The 13,477-nt window shown below is 46.9% G+C and overlaps 1 protein-coding gene across 1 annotated transcript in view; it reads left to right on the top strand.

Annotated features, from left to right (window-relative positions):
• Window positions 1-13,477, top strand: part of LOC115200604 (anthrax toxin receptor 2-like) — a 115,161-nt gene that overhangs the window by 46,807 nt on the left and 54,877 nt on the right. The window contains exons 12-13 of the mRNA XM_029763781.1: window positions 3,347-3,397; window positions 7,862-7,960. Of these exons, the coding sequence (XP_029619641.1) occupies window positions 3,347-3,397; window positions 7,862-7,960 (150 nt within the window). The remainder of the gene's footprint in view (window positions 1-3,346; window positions 3,398-7,861; window positions 7,961-13,477) is intronic.

Genomic DNA, 13,477 nt, shown 5'->3' on the forward strand with positions numbered 1-13,477 from the left:
CATTAGGATCCCCCATACACTAAAATCCAGCACCACACACACACACACACCAGATGGTTAAGTAACCAGAGACATAGCTAGTTTATGAATTACTGTGCGAGCACCGCATGCTTCCGCTACGCTTGCTGTTAGCGTCCGCCCCCTGGCCACATCTGTTTGTCTGGTAGTTACAGAACTACCAGCCACGTCCTGTAACAGCAGATCCACAGTCATTTGTATAATGCTTTATTTATCCCACAATATGTCCTGGAAATCTGCTGCATAATTACTTAATAAAAGGAGCTAATCCGCCAACATAAGGTCTGCCTAAAATGAGGTTAATCACTAGACAGACAGGCAGACAGGCAGACAGGCAGACAGACAGACAGACAGACAGGAAGATAGACAAACTCACAGACAGACAGGCAGACAGACAAACTCACAGACAGACAGACAAACTCACAGACAGACAGACAAACTCACAGACAGACAGACAGACAGACAGACAGACAGACAGACAGACAGACAGACAGACAGACAGACAGACAGACAGACAGACAGGAAGACATGACAACTCACAGACATGACTGGATTTGAGTCAAAGAGCATTTAATTAACCCTAATTTATTATTTTGTCATTAATATAATGACAACAGTACATTAGCTGCATTAACAGGAGATGTGGGTATAACTGTACCGGAGTAGTCAGTCATCACAACCACTGATACAGACAGGACAGGTCTGTTAGTCAGTCATCACAACCACTGATACAGACAGGACAGGTCTATTAGTCAGTCATCACAACCACTGATACAGACAGGACAGGTCTGTTAGTCATGTAGTCACAACCACTGATACAGACAGGACAGGTCTGTTAGTCATGTAGTCACAACCACTGATACAGACAGGACAGGTCTGTTAGTCATGTAGTCACAACCACTGATACAGACAGGACAGGTCTGTTAGTTAGTCATCACAACCACTGATACAGACAGGACAGGTCTGTTAGTCATCACAACCACTGATACAGACAGGACAGGTCTGTTAGTCATGTAGTCACAACCACTGATACAGACAGGACAGGTCTGTTAGTCATGTAGTCACAACCACTGATGCAGATAGGACAGGTCTGTTAGTCAGTCAGTCATCACAACCACTGATGCAGACAGGACAGGTCTGTTAGTCAGTCAGTCATCACAACCACTGATACAGACAGGACAGGTCTGTTAGTCAGTCAGTCATCACAACCACTGATACAGACAGGACAGGTCTGTTAGTCACATAACTCTGGGATGGGAGGTGTGTGTGTGTACATGTGTCTGTGTCTGAGTGTCTTAGTGTGTGGGTGTGTTTGTGTGTGTGTTTGTGTCTGTGTGCGGTGTGTGTCCTATCTTCCCTCCTCTTCCCTCCTCTTCCCTCCTCTCCTCTCCTCTCCTCTCTCTTCCTTCTCTCCTCTCCTCTCTTTTCCTTTCCACTCCTCTCCTCGTCTCTCCTCTCCTATCCTCTCTCTTTCCTCCTCTCCTCTCTTCCTTCTCTCCTCTCCTCTCTTTTCCTTTCCACTCCTCTCCTCATCTATCCTCTCCTCTCTCCTCTCCTCTCTCTTCCTCCCTCCTCTCCTCTCCCCTCCTTTCTTCTCTCTTCTCCTTTCCTCTGCTCTCTCCTCTCCTCTTTCTTTCTTCTCTCCCCTCTTCTCCTTTCACTTTCCTCACTTCTCTCTCTCCTCTCCTATCCTCTCCTTGTCTATCCTCTCCCCTCTCTCCTGTTCTTTCTCTTCCTTCTCTCCTCTCTTTTCCTCTCCTCTTAATTCCTTCTCTCCTCTCTTTTCCTTTCAACTCCTTTCCTCGTCTCGTCTCTCCTCCTCTCCTATCCTCTCATCTCTTTCCCCTCTCTCTCCTCTCCTCTCCTCTCCTCTCCTCTCCTCTCCTCTCCTCTCCTCTCCTCTCCTCTCCTCTCCTCTCCTCTCCTCTCCTCTCCTCTCCTCTCCTCTCCTCTTCCCTTCCTCCTCTCTTTATCCTCTTCCCTTCCTTTCTCCTCCTCACCTCTCTTTCTTCTCTTATCTTATTTCGTCTCCTCTCCTCTCTGCTTCTCATTGATGTTAATTACCTCTTTAGGACTTTCTGACTGGGGGATTGCTGCTTGGGAGCACTGAACCCTGTCCAATTAATTACCAGGTCTGCTTCCCAAATGGCACTCTATTACCTATATAGTGCACTGCTTTTGACCAAGGACCCATAGGGATCATAGAGCTCTGTTCAAAAGTAGTGCACTATGTAGGGAATAGGGTGTCATAGGGTTCTGGTCTAAAGTAGTGCACTATATAGGGAAGACGGTGCCATTTGGATCCTGGTCTAAAGTAATGCATTATGTAGGGAATAGTGTGCCATTTGGGATGCAACCAGGATAAACAGGAAGCTGCGCTCACCTCAAAGACTCTCCCCTGTCAACTAGTTAATTTGGAGTGTCTCTTTACTGTATTATTTTGCACCAGGGGCCCTGTGTTGGTTCTCAGGAAGGACCTCGTTACAGTAGTCAGCCGAGTGATTATTTTGCACCAGGGGCCCTGTGTTGGTTCTCAGGAAGGACCTCGTTATCAGTAGTCAGCCGAGTGATTATTTTGCACCAGGGGCCCTGTGTTGGTTCTCAGGAAGGACCTCGTTACAGTAGTCAGCAGAGTGACAGGCTGGCTGTTGACTAAACTAAACAATGAAACACAGAGAAATGTTGTGCGACAGACACTGAAAGAAATGACAGGCAAACACACGTGCGCGCATGCACATAATATATATACACACACACACACACACATAGCACAGCACAAGCATATTACTGACAGAGACACTGTCACCTGCCATGCGTCACCTGTGTCAGCCCTGTCTATGTCTGTCATCACCTGACATGTGTGTGTGTGTGTGTCTGTATGTGTGTGTGTATGTGTGTGTGTATCTATCTGTGTGTCTGTCTGTGTGTGTGTGTGTGTGTGTGTGTGTTTATGTGTGTCTGTGTGTGGGTGTGTGTGTGTGTGCGTGTCTGTGTGTGCGTGTCTGTGTGTGCGTGTCTGTGTGTGCGTGTCTATGTGTGCGTGTGTGTGTGTGTGTGTGTCTGTGTGTGTCTGTGTGTATCTATCTGTGTGTGTGTGTATATCTGTGTGTGTGTGTGTGTGTGTGTGTGTGTGTGTGTGTGTGTGTGTGTGTGTGTGTGTGTGTGTGTGTGTGTGTGTGTGTGTGTATATATATATCTCTGTGTGTGTATATCTGTGTGTGTGTGTGTGTGTGTGTGTGTGTGTGTGTGTATATCTGTGTGTCTGTGTGTGTGTGTGTATATCTGTGTGTGTGTGTCCTGCCCTGACAGCTTACTGTTTGTGTTTCAGGTCATTAAACCACCTCCTCCTCCTCCTGCTCCCTCAAGGCCTCCGCCACCCGTGAGTACACACACACACACACTCACAGACAGACAGACAGACAGACAGACAGACAGACAGACAGACAGACAGACAGACAGACAGACAGACAGACAGACAGACAGACAGACAGACAGACAGACATCACAAGTTCACAAAGCAGTAGGATACAGCCATATTTATTTGAGTACTCTCTTGTGCTGTCAGATCACTCAACAGGTCCTCAGTCGGAGACTCAGAGAATAACAATGTCTCAGTGTTTACCCTGAAAACATGTCAGCCCTTCATCCATTTCACCCTGTGGTAATACTTGTGCTTGTAGGGTTTTACTTTACAGACAAACATCTAAAATGTAATATAATAATATTACATTTGAGATTGTGATATTATAGTTTTGTTTATATAATATTATAGAAAAATCAAGTTCAAAATATGAGAAGCAAGTACAACAACAAAGGCCTGTTCCTGTGAACTCCCTCTAAATATCATCAACCAACCAAACATTTTACATTTTAGTCATTTAATAGACGCTCTTATCAAGAGTGGCTTACAATTTGAATATTCATCAATTCGTGCATTCACCAATTAGAACATTCACCAATTAGTGCATTCACCAATTAGTGCATTCACCAATTAGAACATTCGTCAATTAGAGCATTCATCAATTAGCACAATCATCAATTAGCACAATCATCAATTAGCACAATCATCAATTAGAGCATTCATCAATTAGAGCATTCATCAATTAGCGCGATCATCAATTAGCGCGATCATCAATTAGAGCATTCATCAATTAGAGCATTCATCAATTAGAGCATTCATCAATTAGAGCATTCATCAATTAGAGCATTCATCAATTAGAGCATTCATCAATTAGAGCATTCATCAATTAGAACATTCATCAATTAGAACATTCATCAATTAGCGCATTTATCAATTAGCGCATTTATCAATTAGAACATTTATCAATTAGAGCATTCATCAATTAGAACATTCATCAATTAGAATGATAGATTGATGGCTCGGTGGGACATTGACACTGCTCTGTAGGTAAGCACCGTGGAGTTGTCAACTCCAACCCTGGACTAGGAATTCCACATAGTTTGTGTGCGCAGGGTACACTAAATTAGAAGGGTTGCAGCCACGGGGTGGGGAGCGTCTGTAAAACCTACAGGGAGATGAGCTAACTGGTATATTAAAAAAACACACACATACTTGCCAAAGCTAGAAAATAGCTAAATGAGATCATCTGAAAATAACCAGGTTAAGATACTGAAGTGAGAGAGCAGTGTGAAGCCTTCCTCTATTTACTTCCTGGAACAACTCAGCGGAACAACTCAGCAGAACAACTCGGCAGAACAACTCGGCAGAACAACTCGGTAGAACGTCTTCGTTTTGGTGACAACACCGCTGCTTGACACTACAGCCGCTTCCATCTGCCGCTGAGAAGACGGGGGAGACTGGAGTACTAGCACTAATAGTCTCACAGAGGTGAAAGACCTCTCAGCAATAACCCCTACAAGACAATACCAACAGATACTACTGAATCAACTGTCCTACAAGACAATACCAACAGATACTACTGAATCAACTGTCCTACAAGACAATACCAACAGATACTACTGAATCAACTGTCTTACAATACAATACCAACAGATACTACTGAATCAACTGTCCTCAAGACAATACCAACAGATACTACTGAATCAACTGTCCTGGGTAGACAATACCAACAGATACTACTGAATCAACTGTCCTACAATACAATACCAACAGATACTACTGAATCAACTGTCCTGGGTAGACAATACCAACAGATACTACTGAATCAACTGTCCTACAATACAATACCAACAGATACTACTGAATCAACTGTCCTACAATACAATACCAACAGATACTACTGAATCAACTGTCCTACAAGACAATACCAATAAATACTACTGAATCAACTGTCCCAGGTAGACAATACCAACAGATACTACTGAATCAACTGTCCTGGGTAGACAATACCAATAAATACTACTGAATCAACTGTCTTACAATACAATACCAACAGATACTACTGAATCAACTGTCCTGGGTAGACAATACCAACAGATACTACTGAATCAACTGTCCTCAATACAATACCAACAGATACTACTGAATCAACTGTCCTGGGTAGACAATACCAACAGATACTACTGAATCAACTGTCCTACAAGACAATACCAACAGATACTACTGAATCAACTGTCCTCAAGACAATACCAACAGATACTACTGAATCAACTGTCCTGGGTAGACAATACCAACAGATACTACTGAATCAACTGCCCTGGGTAGACAATACCAACAGATACTACTGAATCAACTGTCCTCAATACAATACCAACAGATACTACTGAATCAACTGTCCTGGGTAGACAATACCAACAGATACTACTGAATCAACTGTCCTACAAGACAATACCAACAGATACTACTGAATCAACTGTCCTCAAGACAATACCAACAGATACTACTGAATCAACTGTCCTGGGTAGACAATACCAACAGATACTACTGAATCAACTGCCCTGGGTAGACAATACCAACAGATACTACTGAATCAACTGTCCTACAAGACAATACCAACAGATACTACTGAATCAACTGTCCTACAAAACAATACCAACAGATACTACTGAATCAACTGTCCTACAAAACAATACCAACAAATACTACTGAATCAACTGTCTTACAATACAATACCAACAAATACTACTGAATCAACTGTCCTACAATACAATACCAACAGATACTACTGAATCAACTGTCCTGGGTAGACAATACCAATAAATACTACTGAATCAACTGTCCTACAATACAATACCAACAGATACTACTGAATCAACTGTCCTTGGTAGACAATACCAACAGATACTACTGAATCAACTGTCCTACAATACAATACCAACAGATACTACTGAATCAACTGTCCTACAATACAATACCAACAGATACTACTGAATCAACTGTCCTACAATACCAACAGATACTACTGAATCAACTGTCCTACAATACAATACCAACAGATACTACTGAATCAAAAACTCTACTTGCTGCTCTTGTAGGAGCTGATGTCCTTACCAACTACAGATGACGCAAGCCAAAGTTCAGCCAGGTTTTCATCATCCACAGAGAGGTCTGCAGTAAATCAGTCCCTCATTTCAACACTAGCTGAGATCATATCCACTGGGAGGCTCACATTTAATATGTCTCATAATCCAGCATTATACCACCCAGCATTACACCATTACACCACCCAGCATTACACCACCCAGCATTACACCACCCAGCATTACACCATTACACCACCCAGCATTACACCACCCAGCATTACAGTACACCATTAACAACACAACCACTAACACCCCCAGCATTACACCACCCAGCATTACACACCCAGCATTACACACCCAGCATTAACAAACCACCCAGCATTAACACCACCCAGCATTACAACCACCCAGCATTACACCACCCAGCATTACACCACCCAGCATTACACCACCCAGCATTACACCACCCAGCATTACACCACCCAGCATTACACCACCCAGCATTACACCACCCAGCATTACACCACCCAGCATTACACCACCCAGCATTACACCACCCAGCATTACACCACCCAGCATTACACCACCCAGCATTACACCACCCAGCATTACACCACCCAGCATTACACCACCCAGCATTACACCATTACACCACCCAGCATTACACCACCCAGCATTACACCATTACACCGCCCAGCATTACACCACACAGCATTACAGCATTACACCACCCAGCATTACACCACCCAGCATTACACCATTACACCACCCTGCATTACACCACCCAGCATTACACCACCCAGCATTACACCACCCAGCATTACACTACCCAGCATTACACCGCCCAGCATTACACCACCCAGCATTACACCATTACACCACCCAGCATTACACCACCCAGCATTACACCACCCAGCATTACACCACCCAGCATTACACCACCCAGCATTACACCACCCAGCATTACACCACCCAGCATTACACCACCCAGCATTACACCACCCGCATTACACCACCCAGCATTACACCACCCAGCATTACACCACCCAGCATTACACCACCCAGCATTACAACACCCAGCATTACACCACCCAGCATTACACCACCCAGCATTACACCACCCAGCATTACACCACCCAGCATTACACCACCCAGCATTACACCACCCAGCATTACACCACCCAGCATTACACCACCCAGCATTACACCACCCAGCATTACACCATTGACTTCTAAGTCCATCTTTTCAGCAACATTCTATTCACATGCTTTCATATGTGTAAATCTATGTTTTTGTATTGTGTGTGTGCGTGTGTGTGTGTGGTGTGTGTGTGTGTGTGTGTGTGTGTGTGTGTGTGTGTGTGCACCGACATTCATGACGTGTTTGTTATCCCCGTAGGAGCCGGAGGAGGACGACCACCTGCCCAAGAAGAAGTGGGCGACTGTAGACGCCTCGTACTACGGAGGGAGAGGGGCTGGAGGGATCAAACGCATGGAGGTTTACACTCTAAACACTATGCTGGTCATGTAGCTGTGTGTGTGCTAGCTGCTTAGCTGTGTGTGTGCTAGCTGCTTAGCTGTGTGTGTGCTAGCTGCTTAGCTGTGTGTGTGCTAGCTGCTTAGCTGTGTGTGTGCTAGCTGCTTAGCTGTGTGTGTGCTAGCTGCTTAGCTGTGTGTGTGCTAGCTGCTTAGCTGTGTGTGTGCCCTTTACTAGCATCCATCTTGAGAGTGACACAGGTTGGAGGACAGTAAGAGACCCGTAACATTCACAACACATGTTGTAGTGTGTACTATATGTCTAAATCAAATCAAATCAAATCAAATTTATTTATATAGCCCTTCGTACATCAGCTGAAATCTCAAAGTGCTGTACAGAAACCCAGCCTAAAACCCCAAACAGCAAGCAATGCATGTGAAAGAAGCAAGGTGGCTGGGAAAAACTCCCTAGGAAAAACTCCTGAGAAAGGCCAAAAACCTAGGAAGAAACCTAGAGAGGAACCAGGCTATGAGGGGTGGCCAGTCCTCTTCTGGCTGTGCCGGGTGGATATTATAACAGAACATGGTCAAGATGTTAAAATGTTCGTAAATGACCAGCATGGTCAAATAATAATAATCATAGTAATTGTCGAGGGTGCAACAAGCACGTCCGGTGAAACAGGTCAGGGTTCCGTAGCCGCAGGCAGAACAGTTGAAACTGGAGCAGCAGCATGGCCAGGTGGACTGGGGACAGCAAGGAGTCATCATACCAGAGGCATGGTCCTAGGGCTCAGGTCCTCCGAGAGAAAGAAAGAAAGAGAGAAGAGAGAATTAGAGAGAGCATATTTAAATTCACACAGGACACCGGATAAGACAAGAGAATACTCCAGATGTAACAGACTGACCCTAGCCCCCCGACACATAAACTACTGCAGCATAAATACTGGAGGCTGAGACAGGAGGGATCAGAAGACACTGTGGCCCCATCCGATGATACCCCCGGACAGGGCCAAACAGGCAGGATATAACCCCACCCACTTTGCCAAAGCACAGCCCCCACACCACTAGAGGGATATCTACAACCACCAACTTACCGTCCGAAGACCAGGCCGAGTATAGCCCACAAAGATCTCCGCCACGGCACAACCCAAGGGGGGGGCGCCAACCCAGACAGGAAGACCACGTCAGTGGCTCAACCTACTCAAGTGACGCACCCCTCCCATGGACGGCATGGAAGAACACCAGTAAGTCAGTGAGGCAGAGAATCCCAGTGGGAAGAGGGGAACCGACAAGGCAGAGACAGCAAGGGCGGTTCGTTGCTCCAGCCTTTCCGTTCACCTTCACACTCCTGGGCCAGACTATACTTAATCATAGGACCTACTGAAGAGATAAGTCTTCAGTAAAGACTTAAAGGTTGAGACTGAGTCTGCGTCTCTCATATGGGTAGGCAGACCATTCCATAAAAATGGAGCTCTATAGGAGAAAGCCCTACCTCCAGCCGTTTGCTTAGAAATTCTAGGGACAATTAGGAGGCCTGCGTCTTGTGACCATAGCGTACGTGTAGGTATGTACGGCAGGACCAAATCGGAAAGATAGGTAGGAGCAAGCCCATGTGATGCTTTGTAGGTTAGCAATAAAACCTTGAAATCAGCCCTTGCCTTAACAGGAAGCCAGTGTAGGGAGGCTAGCACTGGAGTAATATGATAAAATTTTTTGGTTCTAGTCAGGATTCTAGCAGCCGTGTTTAGCACTAACTGAAGTTTGTTTAGTGCTTTATCCGGGTAGCCGGAAAGTAGAGCATTGCAGTAGTCTAATCTAGAAGTAACAAAAGCATGGATTAATTTTTCTGCGTAATTTTTGGACAGAAAGTTTCTGATTTTTGCAATGTTACGTAGATGGAAAAAAGATGTCCTTGAAGCAGTCTTGATATGTTCTTCAAAAGAGAGATCAGGGTCCAGAGTAACGCCGAGGTCCTTCACAGTTTTATTTGAGACGACTGTACAACCATCCAGATTTAAGTTAATTATCTGTTAACATCGTGGGTTGGTTTCTCTGACACGGAGAGCCTGCCGCTGGATACAACTGTACTTTTAATGGAGATTCAGAGGAACGATGAAGTCAATGGAGATGATGTCGTTTTATTTCAGCCATCTCTGCTCTGCCTAATGTGCATCATTCTTTTTACTGCAGTTGACTTCCCTCAACAGCATTACTAAACAGCAGTGTAATGTTAAACACAGTCAGATGACTTCCCTCAACAACATTACTAAACAGCAGTGTAATGTTAAACACAGTCAGATGACTTCCCTCAACAACATTACTAAACAGTAGTGTAATGTTAAACACAGTCAGATGACTTCCCTCAACAACATTACTAAACAGCAGTGTAATGTTAAAATAGTCAGATGACTTCCCTTAACAACATTACTAAACAGCAGTGTAGTTTTAGCTATGCCTTGGCTGGTTCCTGTTTACGGTAAGGCCCATCACTCAGAACTAGTTCCCACAGTGTGAATCACCACGGACACTGTGGGTCTGTAGTCATCTGGTGCTGAAATGTCACCTAGCAGCGTGCCCAGAACGGAACAGCCTGGACGTCTTTTGTTAAACGTTCCAGATGACAACAAACTCAAACCCCTCGCTGTACTGTAGCTCTGCCCGGGCCGGCCACTGATATCAGGGGTGGAAAGCGAATGTTCAGGGGCCGTGTGTGTGTGTGTGTGTGTGTGTGTGTATACGGTAGGCAGAGTCTTCTGGGGTTGTGTGTTTACGGTACAGTACGGTGTGTATGTGTGTGTGTGTGTGTGTGTGTGTGTGTGTGTACGGTAGGCAGAGTCTTCTGGGGTTGTGTGTTTACGGTACGGTGTGTGTGTGTGTGTGGTATGATATGAGTCTGACATGACAGGTGCTGCCATCCCTCCTCCTCCTCTCTCTCCTCTCAGCCTGGTTGTCTTAAGTCGCAGGATGGATGGATCCAGGATAAAGGGTTGAGTGCTGCTGTCGGCTTGATGTACCTCTCCACCTCTCCACCTCTCCACCTCTCTACCTCTCCACCTCTCCACCTCTCCACCTCTCTACCTCTCCACCTCTCTACCTCTCTACCTCTCTACCTCTCTACCTCTCCACCTCTCTACCTCTCTACCTCTCCACCTCTCTACCTCTCCACCTCTCTACCTCTCTACCTCTCTACCTCTCTACCTCTCCACCTCTCTACCTCTCCACCTCTCTACCTCTCTACCTCTCTACCTCTCTACCTCTCCACCTCTCTACCTCTCCACCTCTCTACCTCTCTACCTCTCTACCTCTCTACCTCTCCACCTCTCCACCTCTCCACCTCTCCACCTCTCCACCTCTCCACCTCTCCACCTCTCCACCTCTCCACCTCTCCACCTCTCCACCTCTCCACCTCTCCACCTCTCTACCTCTCTACCTCTCTACCTCTCCACCTCTCCACCTCTCCACCTCTCCACCTCTCCACCTCTCCACCTCTCCACCTCTCCACCTCTCCACCTCTCCACCTCTCCACCTCTCCACCTCTCCACCTCTCTACCTCTCTACCTCTCTACCTCTCCACCTCTCCACCTCTCCACCTCTCCACCTCTCCACCTCTCCACCTCTCCACCTCTCCACCTCTCCACCTCTCCACCTCTCCACCTCTCCACCTCTCTACCTCTCTACCTCTCCACCTCTCCACCTCTCCACCTCTCCACCTCTCCACCTCTCCACCTCTCCACCTCTCCATCTCCCTCCTCCCTTCCAACTCTGGCCTTTGTTCAGCCCACTGCGTCCCTCTCTCCCTCCCTGCCTTCTTCCTTCCTTCCCTCCCTGCCTCCCTGCCTTCTTCCTTCCTTCCCTCCCTCCCTCCCTGCCTCCATCCTTTCCTCCCTCATTCATCCTCTACGTACCTCGCCTGCTTGCTTTTCTCCAAAGGGAATAGACGTAGTTGAAACTTTCAAGCTAACATGTTTAAATCCCTTGCTTCACCACCCCCTACACCCTTCCCCTACCCAACCCTTCCCCCTACCCCCTATCCCCTACCCTACCCAACCCTTCCCCCTACCCCCTACCCCCTATCCCCTACCTAACCCTTCCCCCTACCCCATACCCCCTACCCAACCCTTCCACATACCCCATTTCCCCTACCCCCTATCCCCTATCCCCTAACCAACCCTTCCACCTACCCCATATCCCCCCATCTACCCCATATCCCCCCGTCTACCCCATCACCTAACTACTATCCCCTACCTCCTACCCTCTATCCCCTACCCCCTACCTCCTACCCTTTAACCCCTACCCCCTACTGTCTATCCTCTATCCCCTACCCTCTACTCTCTATCCTCTACTGTCTATCCCCTGCCCCTATCCCCTACCCCCTATCCTCTACCCCCTACACTCTACCTCCTACCCCCTACTGTCTATCCCCTACCCTCTACCTCCTACCCTCTACCCCTTACCCCCTATCCCCTGCCCCCTACCCCCTACTACTCAGCACCGAGGACGTTGGTGGCATAGCAGGGATTTCCGAGGGACGTTGGGGGGGAAGCAATCATCCCTCCAACTTTACTCACGAGTGTTGGGGCTTTGCTCAGCCACCGTCCTGTCCCCCCATCTCCTCTTCTCTCTCTTCTTCTTCATACCATCCCCCCTTCCTTAACCATCCACAATCCCTTGTTTTCCTAAGATCATACCTTCAACTTTTTCCCAAGAGTTTTGGAGCTTTGCTCAGAGCATTTCATCTGTTCATGCATCTGCTATCCACCATCTCCTCCTCCATAAACACCAGGTTGATACTCCTAGACAGCCCATCTCTGAGGCTTTCTCTCTGGAGATCAGGGAAGAGGTTCTGTGGATCAGGGTAGAGGTTCTGTAGATCAGGGAAGAGGTTCTGGGGATCAGGGTAGAGGTTCTGTAGATCAGGGTAGAGGTTCTGTAGATCAGGGTAGAGGTTCTGTGGATCAGGGAAGAGGTTCTGTAGATCAGGGAAGAGGTTCTGTGGATCAGGGAAGAGGTTCTGTAGATCAGGGAAGAGGTTCTGTAGATCAGGGAAGAGGTTCTGTAGATCGGGGAAGAGGTTCTGTAGATCGGGGTAGAGGTTCTGTAGATCAGGGAAGAGGTTCTGTAGATCAGGGTAGAGGTTCTGTGGATCAGGGATGCGGTTTTGTGGATCAGGGTAGATGTTCTGTAGATCAGGGTAGAGGTTCTGTGGATCAGGGAAGAGGTTCTGTGGATCAGGGAAATGGTTCTCTGGACTGTGGTAGAGGTTCTGTGGATCGGGGTAGAGGTTCTGTGGATCGGGGTAGAGGTTCTGTGGATCGGGGTAGAGGTTCTGTGGATCGGGGTAGAGGTTCTGTGGATCGGGGTAGAGGTGGGGGAGAGGTGTCATTTTCTCTCTTCCTGTAAAGGCAGCGTGTTGACTCTGACATGTTGACGCACAACCTGCAGCGATGGAATGTACAGGGAATCTTTTCTTCATCAGGGTAGATAGTGTATCTTTCGGGAGGGATATCCCATGTTGCCTTAGGTTTACAGGCAGCAGTGT

This window comes from Salmo trutta, chromosome 9, assembly GCF_901001165.1.
Source record: "Salmo trutta chromosome 9, fSalTru1.1, whole genome shotgun sequence".
In the NCBI taxonomy this organism is placed as follows: domain Eukaryota; kingdom Metazoa; phylum Chordata; class Actinopteri; order Salmoniformes; family Salmonidae; genus Salmo; species Salmo trutta.